Source organism: Engystomops pustulosus, chromosome 3 (genome assembly GCF_040894005.1).
Source record: "Engystomops pustulosus chromosome 3, aEngPut4.maternal, whole genome shotgun sequence".
NCBI lineage: Eukaryota > Metazoa > Chordata > Amphibia > Anura > Leptodactylidae > Engystomops > Engystomops pustulosus.
Window position 1 is genome coordinate 7,161,119 of NC_092413.1, and position 18,310 is coordinate 7,179,428.

Genomic DNA, 18,310 nt, shown 5'->3' on the forward strand with positions numbered 1-18,310 from the left:
AAAAAAGATATGTTATATTGTACCTTACATTAGCATCTGCTGTGTGACTAGGCAGTTGCCAATTGGGAGGGGCTGGAAAGGAGCAGTTCTCCCCCCCACCCTTGGGAAACAGCTACTCCATGTAACCTTTTCAAATATATGAAAACACCCATCACTTGGCTTAGCGACGCCCCCTGCTCCTCTACAGCCAATCCCGAGTGTGGGGAGTTATTCAGATATTTGAAAAGGTCACATGTTTCCCGTGGGGGGGGGGGGGAACTGTTCCTTTCCAGCCCCTCCCATTGGGCAATTGCCTAGTCACACAGCAGATGCTAATGAAAGGTACAATATAATATATCGTTTTTTCTGTAAAACCTATTTTTTATACAAAAACACTTTGGCAGTGCATGTACTATGCTCTGTGGGGACTGGGGGAGGGCTAAAAATGGGTCTCCTGGTGACAGGTTCCCTTTAAAAACAGAAGAAAACGCTGAATTTCACTGCATTGGGAATGTTTTTCTCGCTTCTCGCTTTTGGAATGAGGGGAGTGAAAAAAACAGAAGCGCAAAAACAAAAAAGGGGCCTCAAGAGTCCCAAAGGGGTTAATACTCACAACCACCTTCATGCAACTTTGTAGAAAGCTGCGATAAAATGCAAAAATGTACTTTTCTAAAAAACAGTGAGATGTGAGGAGCGGATACATTCCCCACAGAATATGCAGCCAAGGGGACATTAAATTTGTGGCCGCCACAAACCTTTTTTTCTCACGGAGAATCTTCCTGATATATTATTTTCGCTTTCTTACATAACTGTAGGGGCAGCACAGTGGCTCAGTGGTTAGCATTACAGCCTTGCAGCACAGTGGCTTGGTGGTTAGCACTACAGCCTTACAGCACAGTGGCTCAGTGGTTAGCACTACAGCCATGCAACATGGTGGCTCAGTGGTTAGCACTACGGCCTTACAGCACAGTGGCTCAGTGGTTAGCACTACAGCCTTACAGCACAGTGGCTCAGTGGTTAGCACTACAGCCATGCAACATGGCTCAGTGGTTAGCACTACAGCCTTACAGCACGGTGTCTTGGTGGTTATCACTTCAGCCTTACAGCACAGTGGCTCAGTGTTTAGCACTACAGCCGTGCAATACGGTGGCTCAGTGGTTAGCACTATGGCCTTATAGCACGGTGGCTCAGTGGTTAGCACTACAGCCTTGCAGCACGGTGGCTCAGTGGTTAGCATTACAGCCTTGCAGCACTGTGGCTTAGTGGTTAGCACTACAGCCTTGCAGCACGGTGGCTTGGTGGTTAGCACTACAGCCTTACAGCACAGTGGCTCAGTGGTTAGCACTACAGCCATGCAACATGGCTCAGTGGTTAGCACTACGGCCTTACAGCACGGTGGCTTGGTGGTTATCACTACAGCCTTACAGCACAGTGGCTCAGTGTTTAGCACTACAGCCGTGCAATACGGCGGCTCAGTGGTTAGCACTATGGCCTTATAGCACGGTGGCTCAGTGGTTAGCACTACAGCCTTGCAGCACGGTGGCTTAGTGGTTAGCACTACAGCCTTGCAGCACGGTGGCTCAGTGGTTAGCACTACAGCCTTGCAGCACAGTGGCTTAGTGGCTAGCACTACAGCCTTGCAGCCCGGTGGCTTAGTGGTTAGCACTGCAGCCTTGCAGCACGGTGGCTCAGTGGTTAGCACTACGGCCTTACAGCACAGTGGCTCAGTGGTTAGCACTACAGCCTTGCAGCACGGTGGCTAAGTGGTTAGCACTACAGCCTTGCAGCGCTGGGGTCCTGGGTTAGTGGTTAGCATTACAGCCTTGCAGCGCTGGGGTCCTGGGTTTGAGTCCCAGGGTCAACATCTGCATAGAGTTTTTATGCTCTCTGTGTTTGTGTGGGTTTCCTCCGGGTCCTCAAGTTTCCTCCCACACTCCAAAACATACTGGTAAGTGATTAGATTGTGAGCCCCATTGGGGACAGGGACTGATTTGGCAAAACTGTGCAGCGCTGCGGAATCTGTGTGCGCTATATAAATAAAGAATTATTATTATAACTGTAAATAAAAACCACTTTACATCCATAAACCAATGAGATAACAAGGGTCACTTGTGGATGAGTGTAATCTGTAACCTTCATATTTTTTACCCATTTTGATTTTCGCCAATTACAGCGTCAATGAAAATGACTCGAATAAACGAATCAAAGTCATTTTCCCTGTGGTCTACAGGACCTGTGATGATGTCACGGTCATGTGGTCGGAGGGAGGAGTAGAGCACTTCCTGTCATGTGACCAGCGTGATGTCATCTAAGGTCCTGTAACAATGACTCTACGTCTGTAAGTGATCACATGACTGTGACATCATCACAGGTCCTGTAGACCCTACGATGCGGCATCTTTGGGTAAGTAATTGGTAGAGATTGCGGTTTGTCAAAGTAACAACCGGCCCTTTGTCGTCATGATTTTTATGCTTCTTTGATGTATCACCAGATAATTAGCCTCCTCATTAACTAAGGACTCCATCACACCAGGGACTCACTCCCTACGGAAGCCTGTGAGGACAATTCTTCAGGTTTCTCAGGGTTTGCACATTCAGAGTCCTCCATGTAACAAGCTCTTCCAGATTTGTGCACTCGGTCCTCCTTGTTCTCCCTCAGGTTCCTTAGATGTGTGACGTTTGCTTTTGAAAGACCATGGACCTTTCCATCAGTGACCCAGCAGGGATGGAGCAGGACAGAACCATGGCTGCCCGGATCCTGGACCTCACCCTAGAGATCATCTACTGGATAACTGGAGAGGTGAGAGTCTCCCAGGACACGGCTCTTATCTCTAGGAATACAACAGGGAAATGACTGGAGAGGTGAAGGATTCTTAGGATCTATGTAGTGATCAGTGTCTCCCCATACACAGGATTACACAGTAGTGAAGAAGTCGTCTGGTGAGTGTGTGACCCCCCAGAGCCCCATCACCCAGCCTCCACCTCATTCACTGATACATGAGCAGAAGATCCTAGAACTTACCTCCAGGATCACTGAGCTGCTGAGCGGAGAGGTGAGCGCTGCCGGGAATGCTGGGACATGATATAATAACACAAGGGAGGGGTCCGGGGGATGACTGTGTCATTGTGTGTGTCAGCTTCCTATAAGATGTCAGGATGTGGCTGTCTATTTCTCCATGGAGGAGTGGGAGTATGTAGAAGGACACAAGGACCTGTACAAGGAGGTCATGATGGAGGACCACCAGCCCCTCACATCACCAGGTAAGAGGAGACCTTCCCTGATTCTTACCGGCTATGGAGAGGGCTCAGCCCATGTTCCCGTACCTGGCGCTTGCCGTACTATTACAGCGCACGTCATTAAGGGGTTAAAATAATTCCACCTGCCTCCGATACGCGACACTTGTTTGAAGCTTGAAATAGGAAAATGTATAAAGCGAGTCTCTATACTTCTATACATTTTTGGATTTTGTTAGGATCATGAAAGTTTTTGTTTTAGAAAATAACTGTATATATATTTTTTTTTCCATGTGAAGACAAGATGAGACACGTCCCGGGCCGCGCTCTATTATCTTCAGCAGGAGATACCGCACAAGATTATGTAATATCTCCTGATGTCCCCTCAGTCCCTCACAGCAGAGGTCCATCCCCTGACACCACCGGAGACCAGGAGCCTTCATCCAGTCACTCACTACTCACCAACCCACATACCGGACACAGACGTGGGGAGTCGTTAACAATCCATCCATCTTCTCCTGGGAACATTCACACCAAAGAAGAACAATCTTCACGTTCAGATTGTTCTAGAAGCTTTGAGGGTGAAGCTTCTCTCGAGCTCCACCAGGAAGAACTCTCGGAGGAGAAGCCATTCTCGAGTCCACAACTTGAGGAAAACTTCAGTCCGAAATTAAATCTCCGGGATCAACGAAGAATAAAAATGGGAAAGAAGATAATTATGTGTCCCGAATGTGGGAAATGCTTCGGCAAGAAACAAAACCTCGTGAAGCATCTGAGAACTCACACGGGAGAGCGGCCGTATTCCTGCCCAGAATGCGGGAAACGTTTCAGCCAGAAATCAAACCTCGGGAAGCACGTGAGGATCCACATCGGAGAAAAGCCACTTTCGTTCTCCGATTACGAACATTTTTTTACCCAAAAATCAGTGTCAACTCCTAATCTGAAAACCCCCACAGGGGAGGCGCCCTTCTTATGTCCCGAATGTGGGAAATGTTTCCTTCACGAAACCAAACTTCTGGATCATATCAGAATTCACACAAGAGAGAAACCCTTCCCGTGTCCCGAATGTGGGAAGTGTTTTATTCAGAAATCAAATCTGGCGGAACACCTGAGAATTCACACGGGGGAGAGGCCATTTTCGTGTTCGGAGTGCGGGAGAAGTTTTCGCAAGAAGTCGAATCTTCTGGATCATATAAGAGGCCACACGGGAGAGAAGCCCTTCTCGTGCACGGAATGTGAGAAATGCTTCAGCCAGAGGTCGCACCTCCTGAAACATGTGAGAACTCACACGGGAGAGAAGCCATACTCGTGCCTACAATGCGGGAAGTGCTTCAGCCAGAGATCGGCTCTTGTTACACATCAGAGGATTCACAAAAGGGAGAATTTATTTAAATGTCACGAATGCGGGAAATGCTTTCTACACAATTCGAGGCTCCTGGAACATCTAACAATCCACACGGGGGAGAAGCCATTTTTGTGCACCGATTGCGGGAGATGTTTCCGACTCAACTCGGGTCTGATTAAACATCAGAGAACTCACTTGGAGGAGAAGCAGTTGTGATGCTTTATACATTGTGGAGCTTCTCGTTAGTCCTTGATGAGACCTTCTGAGGTGTGAGCCGATCCCTCGACCTCCAATCATGGGAAATTAAGGCTTCCCCTCCATTCATTCTGACAATGTAGTTACACTTTGTAGAGAGGAATCGTCCAAACCTCCTCCTCGTATCCCCAGTCATCCGGCACTTCATATAGTTAAAGGGGTTTTCCATCTGTGTAGTAAAATGTTATACAGTTTCCAGACCAAGTTCTGTATCAATACTTCACAGTTTGCTAGATCTCTGCTTGTTGTCATACTATAGGAAGTTACATTGTTTACTTTCTGTAGATACAAAAGGGTCATGGTCAAGTCACACAGGTGCACGACTCGTTATAACACAAAGCTCTGATTATTCTCAGTAATATGAGGCACTGTGCACCTGTGTCGCATCATATGACTGGAGATGTCACACAGGCGCACAGGTCGTTATATCTCATGACCAGGGATATAACAAGCCGCGCATCTGTGTGACATCACATGACCAGGGTTATAACGAGCCGTGCATCTGTGTGACCTCGCACAACCTGGGATATAACTAGCCATGCACTAGTTTGACATCACATGACCAGGGATATAACGAGCTGTGCACCTGTGTGACATCACATGATCAGGGATATAAGGAGCCGTGCACCTGTGTGACATCACGTGACCAGGGATATAACGAGCCGTGCACCTGTGTGACATCACATGACCAGGGATATAACGAGCCGTGCACCTGTGTGACATCACATGACCAGGGATATAATGAGCTGTGCACCTGTGTGACATCACATCACCAGGGATATAAGGAGCTGTGCACCTGTGTGACATCACATGACCAGAGATATAATGAGCCATGCACCTGTGTGACATCACATGACCGGGGATATAACGAGCCGTGCACCTGTGTGACATCACATGACCAGTGATATAACGAGCCGTGCACCTGTGTGACATCACATGACCAAGGTTGTTATGACACTATTCAAAATATTGCACTTGTAAAGAAGAAGAATTTCCCCGCACATCTTGTTTCTTTGTTTTTCATCACAGTTTATATTATTTAACACAATAAAGATGATGAATGCTTTGTAGGATCTATATGTTTTCACATGGACCAGAGATTATCTGACCCTCTCCGGAGATCAGGGTCTGCAGCAATGCAAACTGGTACCGGTGGCCTCAGAAGTATACTGGAGAAACGTACGAGTTTGTATTTTTTCATATGTTAATATACACTCACCGGCCACTTTATTAGGTCCACCATGCTAGTAACGGGTTGGACCCCCTTTTGCCTTCAGAACTGCCTCAATTCTTCGTGGCATAGATACAACAAGGTGCTGGAAGCTCCTCAGAGATTTGGGTCCATACTGACATGATGGCATCACACAGTTGCCGCAGATTTGTCGGCTGCACATCCATGATGCGAATCTCCCGTTCCACCACATCCCAAAGATGCTCTATTGGATGGAGATCTGGTGACTGTGGAGCCATTTGTGTCCAGTGACCTCATTGTCATGTTCAAGAAACCAGTCTGAGATGCTTCCAGCTTTATGACATGGCGCATTATCCTGCTGAAAGTAGCCATCAGATGTTACAGGGTACATTGTGCTCATAAAGGGATGGACATGGGCAGCAGCAACAATACTCAGGTAGGCTGTGGCGTTACCAAGGGGCCCAAAGACACCATGACACCAGCACCACCAGCCTGACCCGCTGATACAAGGCAGGATGGATCCATGACACCACCACCACCAGCCTGACCCGCTGATACAAGGCAGGATGGATCCATGACACCACCACCACCAGCCTGACCCGCTGATACAAGGCAGGATGGATCCATGACACCAGCACCACCAGCCTGAGCCGCTGATACAAGGCAGGATGGATCCATGACACCACCACCACCAGCCTGACCCGCTGATACAAGGCAGGATGGATCCATGACACCACCACCACCAGCCTGAGCCGCTGATACAAGGCAGGATGGATCCATGACACCACCACCAGCCTGACCCGCTGATACAAGGCAGGATGGATCCATGACACCACCACCACCGGCCTGAGCCGCTGATACAAGGCAGGATGGATCCATGACACCACCACCACCAGCCTGACCCGCTGATACAAGGCAGGATGGATCCATGACACCAGCACCACCAGCCTGAGCCGCTGATACAAGGCAGGATGGATCCATGACACCAGCACCACCAGCCTGACCCGCTGATACAAGGCAGGATGGATCCATGACACCACCACCACCAGCCTGACCCGCTGATACAAGGCAGGATGGATCCATGACACCACCACCACCAGCCTGACCCGCTGATTCAAGGCAGGATGGATCCATGACACCACCACCACCAGCCTGACCCGCTGATACAAGGCAGGATGGATCCATGCTTTCATGTTGTTGACGCCAAATTCTGACCCTACCATCCGAATGTCGCAGCAGAAATCGAGACTCATCAGACCAGGCAACGTTTTTCCAATCTTCTACTGTCCAATTTCGATGAGCTTGTGCAAATTGTAGCCTCAGTTTCCTGTTCTTAGCTGAAAGGAGTGGCACCCGGTGTGGTCTTCTGCTGCTGTAGCCCATCTGCCTCAAAGTTGGACGTACTGTGCGTTCAGAGATGCTCTTCTGCCTACCTTGGTTGTAACGGGTGGCGATTTGAGTCACTGTTGCCTTTCTATCAGCTCGAACCAGTCTGCCCATTCTCCTCTGACCTCTGGCATCAACAAGGCATTTCCGCCCACAGAACTGCCGCTCGCTGGATGTTTTTTCTTTTTCGGACCATTCTCTGTAAACCCTAGAGATGGTTGTGCGTGAAAATCCCAGTAGATCAGCAGTTTCTGAAATACTCAGACCAGCCCTTCTGGCACCAACACCCATGCCACGTTCAAAGGCCACAAATCACCTTTCTTCCCCATACTGATGCTCGGGAGAACTGCAGGAGATTGTCTTGACCATGTCTACATGCCTAAATGCACTGCCGCCATGTGATTGGCTGATTAGAAATTAAGTGTTAACAAGCAGTTGGACAGGTGTACCTAATAAAGTGGCCGGTGAGTGTATTTTGATATGATTATTAAGAATTTATCATAATACAAACATGAGTGAAACATATAAAAGCCGTTGAGTGATAAGGATCATCACATACAACAAGACCCAAAGAACTGATGGGCTCATAGGGATGTTTCCCAGTAGGTTTCAACCAGAAGACTCCCATCTCATGAGCGAGATAAGGCACAGCAACAAATAAAAAGAAAAGAAAAAACAAGACACCAAAACCAGAGGTCAAAAAGCCAATATGCTGAACTCTAAGGCCACCAGGGATCCCGTACTCCAGCCCTAGGCCCGTACAACTCTACAGAAGGGGATCTCCAGCTCACGTGTTTTAGGTACCAATTGGTCAAATTGAAATGTTGTCTCGGTTGTGGGGAGAGTCCTATAGGCAGTGTTTCTTCCTGGCCACATTTGGCGTAGTTGGCAGTAAGAGAGATTCGTGTCAGGAGTCTCCTATGTGGAGATATGTAAGTCCTGCGCCATCCCCTCGTAGTGCCGAGGGTTTTATATACATATTCTAGGACCTTCAGTACTGGGGGGTCCCTAAAGGGAAGGTTAGTAGACCTTGGCCTATAGTTTCACTTAGGTAGAAGCATTCTATATAATCTAGAGATGTATCACCTGGAGGGGCCTGGAGAACAGATAAGACCCCGTAGCGCCAAGTCTCATTCTCTTTGTGAAACCCTGCCCCCTAGCAATCGCCCTGTGTTGACATAAGATACGGCCAACGCCTCCGAACCCGCCAGGAAAATATGAACGTTCATAAGCAGCGCATGCGCATAAGCCGGCCCCCTCGTTCGTTAGAACAGGACGGCTGCCAAACATGCGCAGTAGCTTCACTGCTGCTTTGATATGAAGAGTACATAGCAATGCCGGCTTACTACTGCGCATGCCCGGCAGCTGTCCTGTTCTAGCGAGCGAGGTGGCCGGCATATGTGAACTGCGCATGCGCTGGCTATGAACATTCACATTTACCTGTTTAGTGTTAGGGATTGATTAAACTAAACTCAGTCAGGTGGGAATTCCCCTTTAATTTGCACATAGTGTACCAAGTTTTCCAGGTGGAGGGGGTTAGAGTGCATCTCGCATGGAGGAGATATAATAGTGTAGGTAGGGAGATGGTGGAGGAGAAGGCTTGTTCTACTAGGTAGTAAGTGAACCGTGAGAAACCCTGTAACCTGTCAGAGGTGATGTGCATGAGGGCCACCAGGTTAGGTGTTAAGATGTTGGGAAAATGAAGTCCCCCTTGAAGGTGGGGTTGGTATAAGAAATGTCATGCAATGTAGTGCTCTAAAACTGCTCCGATTCCCAAAGGTGTGAAACGAAAAATCATGTTTATGTTCGTCTCTAGGTCTGTATTTTTTATCGTAGGTACTCTTTCACTGTGGGAGACAAAATCTAAAAAAAATCCCCAAAAATTTGTGGCCAAGACTCTCCAGGGCCGTGAAATGCATCATATGGAGCTGCTCCCTAGGTGCCCCGGTGGTCTGTTTTGGGTTATTGTCTCCTGGAGGACCCAGGTTCAATATTGTAAATGAGGGATGGAGGTTGTTGGCCGATATCTCACGATCCATGGCCCCATCTGTCCTCCCATCCCATCAATATGGTGCAGTCATTCCGTCCCCTTGAAGAAAACCCATTCCAAAAGTATGATGTTTCCACACCCCTTGCTTCATGGTTGGGTCGGTGTTCTTGGTTGTTGTCTTCATCCTCTGTCTACCTCCAAACACAGCAAATGGAGTTGATATCTTCTGATCTCTTCTGACCCCATAACCTTCTCCCAACCCTCCTCTGGATTATCAAGATGGTCATTCACTTCAGGTCATGGACTTGGTCCTCCTGTATGGTTCTGGGCTGATTGCTGAACTTTCTCGGAATCATCCTTACCCCACGAGGCAAGATTTTCAACGACCAATAAAGATTGATGGCCATCTAGTGTTGTGCCAACAGTTGTTGTCTTCTCACCAAGCTGCTCCCTATAGTCCTGTAGCCCATCCCAGCCTGGTGCAGGTCTACAATGTTGTCCATGGTGTCCTTAGACACATCTTTGGTCTTGCCCACGGTGGAGAGGTTGGAGTGTGGACAGGAGTCTTTTAAACAGAGAACAAGTTCAAACAGGTGCAATTCATACAAATAATGAGTGCAGAGTAGGAGGAGCTACAGATAATGAGTGCAGAGTAGGAGGAGCTACAGATAATGAGTGCAGAGTAGGAGGAGCTACAGATAATGAGTGCAGAGTAGGAGGAGCTACAGATAATGAGTGCAGAGTAGGAGGAGCTACAGATAATGAGTGCAGAGTAGGAGGAGCTTCTTAAAGAAAAAAACGAACAGCACTAGGAGATGCCGAATTCTTGTTCGTTGGTAGGGGATCAAACTTATTTCCTGCAATACAATGCAAATTAACTATTTAGACATCGTACAATCTGATTTCCGGGATTTTTTTTTAGATTCTGTCAGTTGAAGTGGCCTAAAAGAAGGAGAGAGGGTTAATAGTTTATCGTAGGGCGATCGGAGAAGGTTTAGGCGCTCGTCTTTTCGAAGTCATGAATGTCACAACTTTGTTATGGTTAAAAATATTTTGGATGGTCACTACTTTTGCTGCGTAACGGAGGGTTGTATGAACTTCATGTAAAAAAATAAATATCTTCTGTTATTGATCTCATAACCAGTGGGAGGGGCTTATATTTTTCCCGAGTTGTGGAAATAGAATAAAAAGAAAGTTGTCCTACGAAGGTTCATTTTTATGTTTTTGCATAGAAGAAAGGGGGGAATAAAGCGCATGGTTCCGTTTATTCTACGTGTCGTTATGATTCCGGTTATACAGGCGGTCCCCTACTTAAGAACACCTGAGTTACATACGACCCCTAGTTACAAACGGACCTCTGGATGTTGTACATTTCCTGTACTTTAGTCCCAGGCTACAATAATCAGCTGTAACAGTTATCACAGGCGTCTGCAATGAAGATTTATTGTTAATCTTGGTTCTTATGACAACCCAACATTTTTAAAATCCAATTGTCACAGAGACCAAAAAAGTTCTGGCTGGGATTACAATGATAAAACATACAGTTCCGACTTACATACAAACTCAACTTAAGAACAAACCTACAGACCCTATCTTGTATGTAACCTGGGGACTGCCTGTACAACGTTTCTTCCTACGTTTTCTTAAGAAAAAAATGTTTGCGCAACAAAGTTTCCCTTTGTATCAAAATACTAGTCCTGTGTATGGAGCTGTGAGAGGGGTCGTTCTTATGCCGGGCAAGTAGTAGGGAAGTGTACGATGCTTTTATGTAGTTACTTGACATATTATTATCAAAAAGACCAAGAAGATGATGATCGATATGAGGATGAAGAAAATGGCCATAAAACCAATAGAGACCACAGGGCGAGAGAGAGAGATCGAGGCAGCAACTACAAGTACCTGGGTGTGTACATTGACAACAGGCTGGACTGGAAGACCAACCATGACAGGGTGTATAGCAAAGTGATGCACGGTGGCTCAGTGGTTAGCACTACAGCCTCGCAGCACGGTGGCTCAGTGGTTAGCACTACAGCCTTGTAGCACTGTGGCTCAGTGGTTAGCACTACAGCCTTGTAGCACTGTGGCTCAGTGGTTAGCACTACAGCCTTGCAGCACGGTGGCTCAGTGGTTAGCATTACAGCCTTGCAGCTCTGGGGTCCTGGGTTCAAGTCCCATCCAGGTCAACATCTGCAAAGAGTTTGTATGTTCTTTCCGTGTTTGCGTGGCTTTTCTCTGGTTTCCTCCGACACTCCAATTCATACTGGTAGGTGATTAGATTGTGAGCCCCATGGGGACAGGGACTGATTTGTCAAGTTCAGTGCAGCGCTGCGGAATCTGTGTGCGCTATATAAATAAAGGAATTATTAAAGATGGACAGACTGTAGTTATTAAGGAAGTTCAAGTCATTTCACATCTCCACCAAAATATTACAGATCGTCTACGAAACAACAATGGTGGGATTACTATTCTTCGCTATTGTCTGTTGGGGATCAAAGGAAAAGAACAGTGTGAATAAAGTTATTCAGAACACAATTGGGGAAGCCCCTGCGTCTATTCGAAGAGTCTTGGACCTGAAGATGCCTGTAGGAAATTGAGTTCATTGATGTAAACAAGTCTCATCCAATACATAGCATACTACAACCACTGAGAATACATAGCATACTACAACCACTGAGAATACATAGCATACTACAACCACTGAGAATACATAGCATACTACAACCACTGAGAATACATAGCATACTACAACAACTGAGCACCATCAAGAGTCCATCATTCCTTCATCCTCAATACAATCGAATTGTACAACCAAATAATGTAAAAAACAAAGGACTAATTCCCCGAGAAATAACCGCTATGAAGATTGTAATATCGTAACGTAATGTTCATTTTTTTGGTTTGTTCTGTAACATCCTCTTTACTTTCTCTGAGGTGACTGACCTCGGGCAGCGATGTACAAAATAATTTCCCATCGGGATAAATAAAGTTTTGATCTTCTCTAAATCCAACCTTTTTTTTTATTTTTTGGGAAGAAAAAAAGTACATTATGGATTGAGATTTTCTTCTCCCGCTCTTGTGTCGTCCTAGAAGGAAACTCGGAGAAGCCCTCGCACCACTGTGTGCACGAGAACCTGTACTAATGCTGACGTTATTTATACGACAGGACCTGCGATGATGTCATGGTCATGTGATCAGCTGAGGGGAGGGGTAAAGTGGAGATTTCTCGCCCGTTTAGCACTTCCTGTCATGTGACCAGGGCGATGTCATCCTAGGTCCTATAATCTATTGATCACATAGCAGGGATGTTATTGAGGGTCCTGTAGCCACCAGGAGGTCCTTATGCAGGTCAGTTATGGTTGACAAGAGCCACAGTCATCAGCAAACCCGTGTTATTCCTGTCGGCGGTTCCCATGTTGTGACCGGTGACGTGTAACGTGTTATATCGTATACTAACTACTTCTTACACATATTGCTCCCTATATACAGAACTAGAATTTGTCTCTACAATATCCGAACATTCATCTTATCGCACAGGAAAGAAGCCTCCGTATTGTGATAACAACAGACGATACAGAAGGTCCAGAAAGTGGAGGCTGAAACATTCCTACAGATTGTAGCATCTTATGTGTGCTAATCACTAATCACTAATCACCTTCATTGTACGCTGTGAGATATCCTAATAATTCCCTGTATACGAGAGACTTTACTGCATGTAAGATGTTCCTCCAGATGTAATTCTGCTCTCAGTCCTATTTGTTTTCCTTCAGGTTCCTTATTTTTAGAACTTTCTCATGGTAAGTTCTTATGAAAGATCATGGACCTTCCCATCAGTGACCCACCAAGGATGGAGCAGGACAGAACCACGGCTGCCCGGATCCTGGACCTCACCCTAGAGATCATCTACTGGATAACTGGAGAGGTGAGAGTCTCCCAGGACACGGCTCTTATCTCTAGGAATACAACAGGGAAATGACTGGAGAGGTGAAGGATTCTTAGGATCTATGTAGTGATCAGTGTCTCCCCATACACAGGATTACACAGTAGTGAAGAAGTCGTCTGGTGAGTGTGTGACCCCCCGTGTATCAGGAGGATGGACCCAGAGCCCCATCACCGAGCCTCCACCTCATTCACTGATACATGAGCAGAAGATCCTAGAACTTACCTCCAGGATCACTGAGCTGCTGAGCGGAGAGGTGAGCGCTGCCGGGAATGCTGGGACATGATATAATAACACAAGGGAGGGGTCCGGGGGATGACTGTGTCATTGTGTGTGTCAGGTTCCTATAAGATGTCAGGATGTGGCTGTCTATTTCTCCATGGAGGAGTGGGAGTATGTAGAAGGACACAAGGACCTGTACAAGGAGGTCATGATGGAGGACCACCAGCCCCTCACATCACCAGGTAAGAGGATTGTAGAGGAGAGTCAGCCAGATTCCCCCATCATCTGCTCATCACATGTAGACAATGTATCAGTCACTGTGTTATTTCCTATAGATGGATCCAGTAGGAGAGATCCACCAGAGAGATGTCCCCGTCCTCCAGATTCCCAGGACTGGCCAGGAATAAAGCAGGAGGTCCCACCCCATCATCAGGTAAACAATCAGGTTGTAGACCCTACGTATCTTGATGTAATAAATCTTTCTCCACCTCCCTGTTTTGCACTATGTATAATCTATGGAGCATATAAGATGCTTATGAGGCAGAATTCCGTCAAAAATCCAGTTAGTTACGTCAATGTCTGACACTCCCATAGTACAGGATAGAGCGTCAGGAAGCTCAACCTACCTCTCCATCATTCATAGAAAACCCGACCCCTGTTCTTGTGATTGGTTGGGTTTCCACCAATCAGATTATGATCCAAAAATAAAACCTTTGATGAGCACATTGATCCACTATGAGAATGGATTGGATCATGTCACGTAGCAAACCATCCGTGCCCGTGTGTAAAATACTTGGGTGAATGTTTATCTTGTCTGATTTTCACTTGAGGAGATTCTTCAGCTTTTAGTTTGATCTGGTTTATGTCCTTTTGGGTTATGGACATTCTTCATGAGGAATGAAAATTTGTGATTAGTTTTTCTCCTTCACATGTGACCCTTAAAGAAAACTTGCGGTGGAATTACGAATGGACTGGAAAAAGTCATATCGGTGTCGATGGATGATGAGAATCCTCCCTTAAAGGGGATTACCAGGAATATGAAAAACCTGCAAGAGGGTGGAGGTGAGAGAAAGAAAAGGAACTCGTACTCCCCCTTCTTTGGATCTAACATGGCTCCAAAACTTTAGGATTTGGCGTCTGCTTCTGCCATTGTTGATGTAGGTCATCCAATTATTGCCCTCCTTAGACCAGGGACATTACTTCCGTTTTCCAGGGGACTCCTTTGTCTGTAGAGGAGAGTCAGCGAGATTCCCCCATCACATGTACACACTGGGGCAGATTTACTTACCCGGTCCATTCGCGATCCAGCGGCGCGTTCTCTGCGGTGGATTCGGGTCCGGCCGGGATTCATTAAGGCAGTTCCTCCAACGTCCACCAGGTGGCACTGCTTCGCTGAAGTTCCCCGGAATGCACTGAAGTTCACTGGCCTATTCCTAGTGAAGGTAAGCGCGAGCCCCGCGGCACTTTTTTCTTTTTAAATGCGCCGGTTTTTCCGAATCTGTCGGGTTTTCGTTCGGCCACGCCCCCCCCATTTCTGTCGCGTGCATGCCAGCGCCGATGCCCCACAATCCGATCGCGTGCGCCAAAATCCCGGGGCAATTGAGGGAAAATCGCCGCAAATCGGAAATATTCAAGTAACACGTCGGGAAAAAGCGAATCGGGCCCTTAGTAATGACCCCCAATGTATCAGTCACTGTGTTATTTCCTATAGATGGATCCAGTAGGAGAGATCCACCAGAGAGATGTCCCCGTCCTCCACATTCCCAGGACTGGCCAGGAATAAAGCAGGAGGTCCCACCCCATCATCAGGTAGGAGAAGCTGGGATTTTATGCTAAACTTTCCCATGGTCATATATACTAAGGGTTAATGACTCACGGGTGAGGTCATTTTCACACTTTAGTGCTGCTAAAATCAGTTCACAACAAAGAAGAGATCATTTTAGGGTAGAAGACAGAAGGTTCCATCATCAACACTGATGAGAGTTTCCTCTCCTGGAAAAGATGTTCCTGAATGATCTAAGATCTGGTATTTCCACTTCCAGATATGACTAGTGGCGGAACCATGGATATTGATACAATACTTGGGTTAATGTTGATGTCTTATGGCCATTTGAGGAAAACCTTCATCATCAGGGTCTTCTACAAGTTTTATGCCTTTACTTGGATGTAAGATGAATTAAGGTTTCTTTTCTTATCTGTAATGTGTGATTTTTGCAGGAAAGTGAAAGTGGGTCGACGAGTGGATTCCGAAACCCCTCATCAGTGTCAGTGAATGGTAAGGGCTTTGTATTAAAGGGGTTGTCCCACAATCCAAATTAGGTCCTATCCACAGATCACGAGAACGAGGATTCCGATGGGGTCCCAGGTACCTCAGTCGGATTCGTCGTTGCCCTCGGAGATTAATGGAACTTACATGACCGTTCTGCACCGTTCATCTCTATGGAGCTGACGGAGATCGCCTGGGACCCCATCTGACCCCTCGTTCTTGTTATCTGTGGGGGTCTCATCACTCATCACAGGATAGGGCCTAACTTGGTTTGTGGGACAACCTCTTTAATCCTGTTAAGTTGTTACTTATTTTTATTACATCTTGATAAATGAGTTGATCATTTATTAGGTAATATTTAATTCATAAAGCATTTTTTTTTAGTTTTTTAAGCATTTTAACTTTTTGTATTGGGGGAAAAAAAACAAACATTTTGTTACTTTTCCCAGGTGAATATAAGATGAGCGATGTCCCCGGTGAGAAGCCGTATTCATGCTCACAATGTGGCAAATTGTTTGGCAAGAAACAAAATCTGGAGAAGCATCTAAGAAGCCACACGGGGGAGAAGCCATTTTCCTGTTCGGAGTGTGGGAAATGTTTCAGTCAGAAACAGAACCTTGGCAAGCATCTGCGAATTCACACGGGGGAGAAGCCGTTCTCCTGCTTAAAGTGTGGACAGTGTTTTAATCACAAGGCAGTTTTTTTAAACCATTTGAAAACTCATGAGGGGGAGAAACTATTTCCGTGTCTAAAATGCGGGAAGTTTTTCGACAATGAATCGATTCTTGTTCACCATCAAAAAATTCACAAAGAAGCAAAAACCTACGTCTGCCCTGAATGTGGGAAGTGTTTTACGCAGAAATCAAATCTGATGGGTCATCTACGAATTCACACGGGAGAGAAGCCCTTCTCGTGCTCGGAATGTGAGAAATGCTTCAGCCAGAGGTCGCACCTCCTGAAACATGTGAGAACTCACACGGGAGAGAAGCCATACTCGTGCCTACAATGCGGCAAGTGCTTCAGCCAGAGATCGGCTCTTGTTACACATCAGAGGATTCACAAAAGGGAGAATTTATTTAAATGTCACGAATGTGGGAAATGCTTTCTACACAATTCGAGGCTCCTGGAACATCTAACAATCCACACGGGGGAGAAGCCATTTTTGTGCACCGATTGCGGGAGATGTTTCCGACTCAACTCGGGTCTAATTAAACATCAGAGAACTCACTTGGAGGAGAAGCAGTTGTGATGCTTTATACATTGTGGAGCTTCTCGTTAGTCCTTGATGAGACCTTCTGATGTGTGAGCCGATCCCTCGACCTCCAATCATGGGAAATTAAGGCTTCCCCTCCATTCATTCTGACAATGTAGTTACACTTTGTTTGTAGAGAGGAATCGCCCAAACCTCCTCCACATATTCCCAGTCATCCGGCACTTCATATAGTTAAAGGGGGTTTCCATTTGTGTAATAAAATGTTATACAGTTTCCAGACCAAGTTCTGTATCAATACTTCACAGTTTGCTAGATCTCTGCTTGTTGTCATACTATAGGAAGTTACATTGTTTACTTTCTGTAGATACAAAAGGGTCATGGTCAAGTCACACAGGTGCACGACTCGTTATAACACAAAGCTCTGATTATTCTCAGTGATGTGACGCACTGTGCACCTGTGTCGCATCATATGACTGGAGTTGTCACACAGGCGCACGGTTCGTTATATCACATGACCGGGGATATAACGAGCCGTGCACCTGTGTGACATCACATGACCAGGGATATAATGAGCCGTGCACCTGTGTGACATCACATGACCAGGGTTATAACGAGCCGTGCATCTGTGTGACATAACATGACCAGGGATATAACGAGCCGTGCATCTGTGTGGCCTCGCATGACCAGGGATATAACGAGCCGTGCACCTGTGTGGCCTCGCATGACCTGGGATATAACGAGCTGTGCACCTGTGTGACGTCACATGACCGGGGATATAACAAGCCGTGCACCTGTGTGACATCACATGACCGGGGATATAACGAGCCGTGTACCTGCATGACATCACATGACCAGGGATATAAGGAGCAGTGCACCTGTGTGACATAACATGACCTGGGATATAACGAGCTGTGCACCTGTGTGACATCACATGACCAGGGATACAAGGAGCCGTGCATCTGTGTGACATCACATGACCAGGGATATAACGAGCCGTGCACCTGTGTGACATCACATGACCAGGGATGTAATGAGCCATGCACCTGTGTGACATCACATGACCAGGGATATAATGAGCTGTGCACCTGTGTGACATCACATGACCAGGGATATAATGAGCCGTGCACCTATGTGACATCACATGACCAGGGATATAATGAGCTGTGCATCTGTGTGACATCACATGACCGGGGATATAACAAGCCATGCACCTGTGTGACATAACATGACCGGGGATATAACAAGCCATGCACCTGTGTGACATAACATGACCAGGGATATAACGAGCCGTG

General features: G+C 46.6%; 1 protein-coding gene and 1 long non-coding RNA gene across 2 annotated transcripts; both read left to right on the plus strand.

Moving 5' to 3' along the window:
- Positions 1-2,388: 2,388 nt before the first annotated feature.
- LOC140120795 (uncharacterized) lies at positions 2,389-17,923 on the plus strand. Its single transcript, XM_072139737.1, has 11 exons — positions 2,389-2,778; positions 2,891-3,239; positions 3,512-4,769; positions 5,910-5,991; positions 11,179-11,283; positions 11,813-11,962; positions 13,859-13,984; positions 14,484-14,601; positions 15,251-15,348; positions 15,757-15,814; positions 16,255-17,923. Exons 2-11 carry the CDS (start codon positions 3,155-3,157, stop codon positions 17,052-17,054), a joined length of 2,880 nt encoding a protein of 959 aa, XP_071995838.1. The 5' UTR covers positions 2,389-2,778; positions 2,891-3,154; the 3' UTR covers positions 17,055-17,923.
- Positions 12,601-13,776, plus strand: LOC140120901 (uncharacterized). The gene is made up of 3 exons (XR_011853990.1): positions 12,601-12,725; positions 12,867-13,299; positions 13,412-13,776. It is a non-coding gene; the product is annotated as an uncharacterized lncRNA (long non-coding RNA).
- Positions 17,924-18,310: the final 387 nt, after the last annotated feature.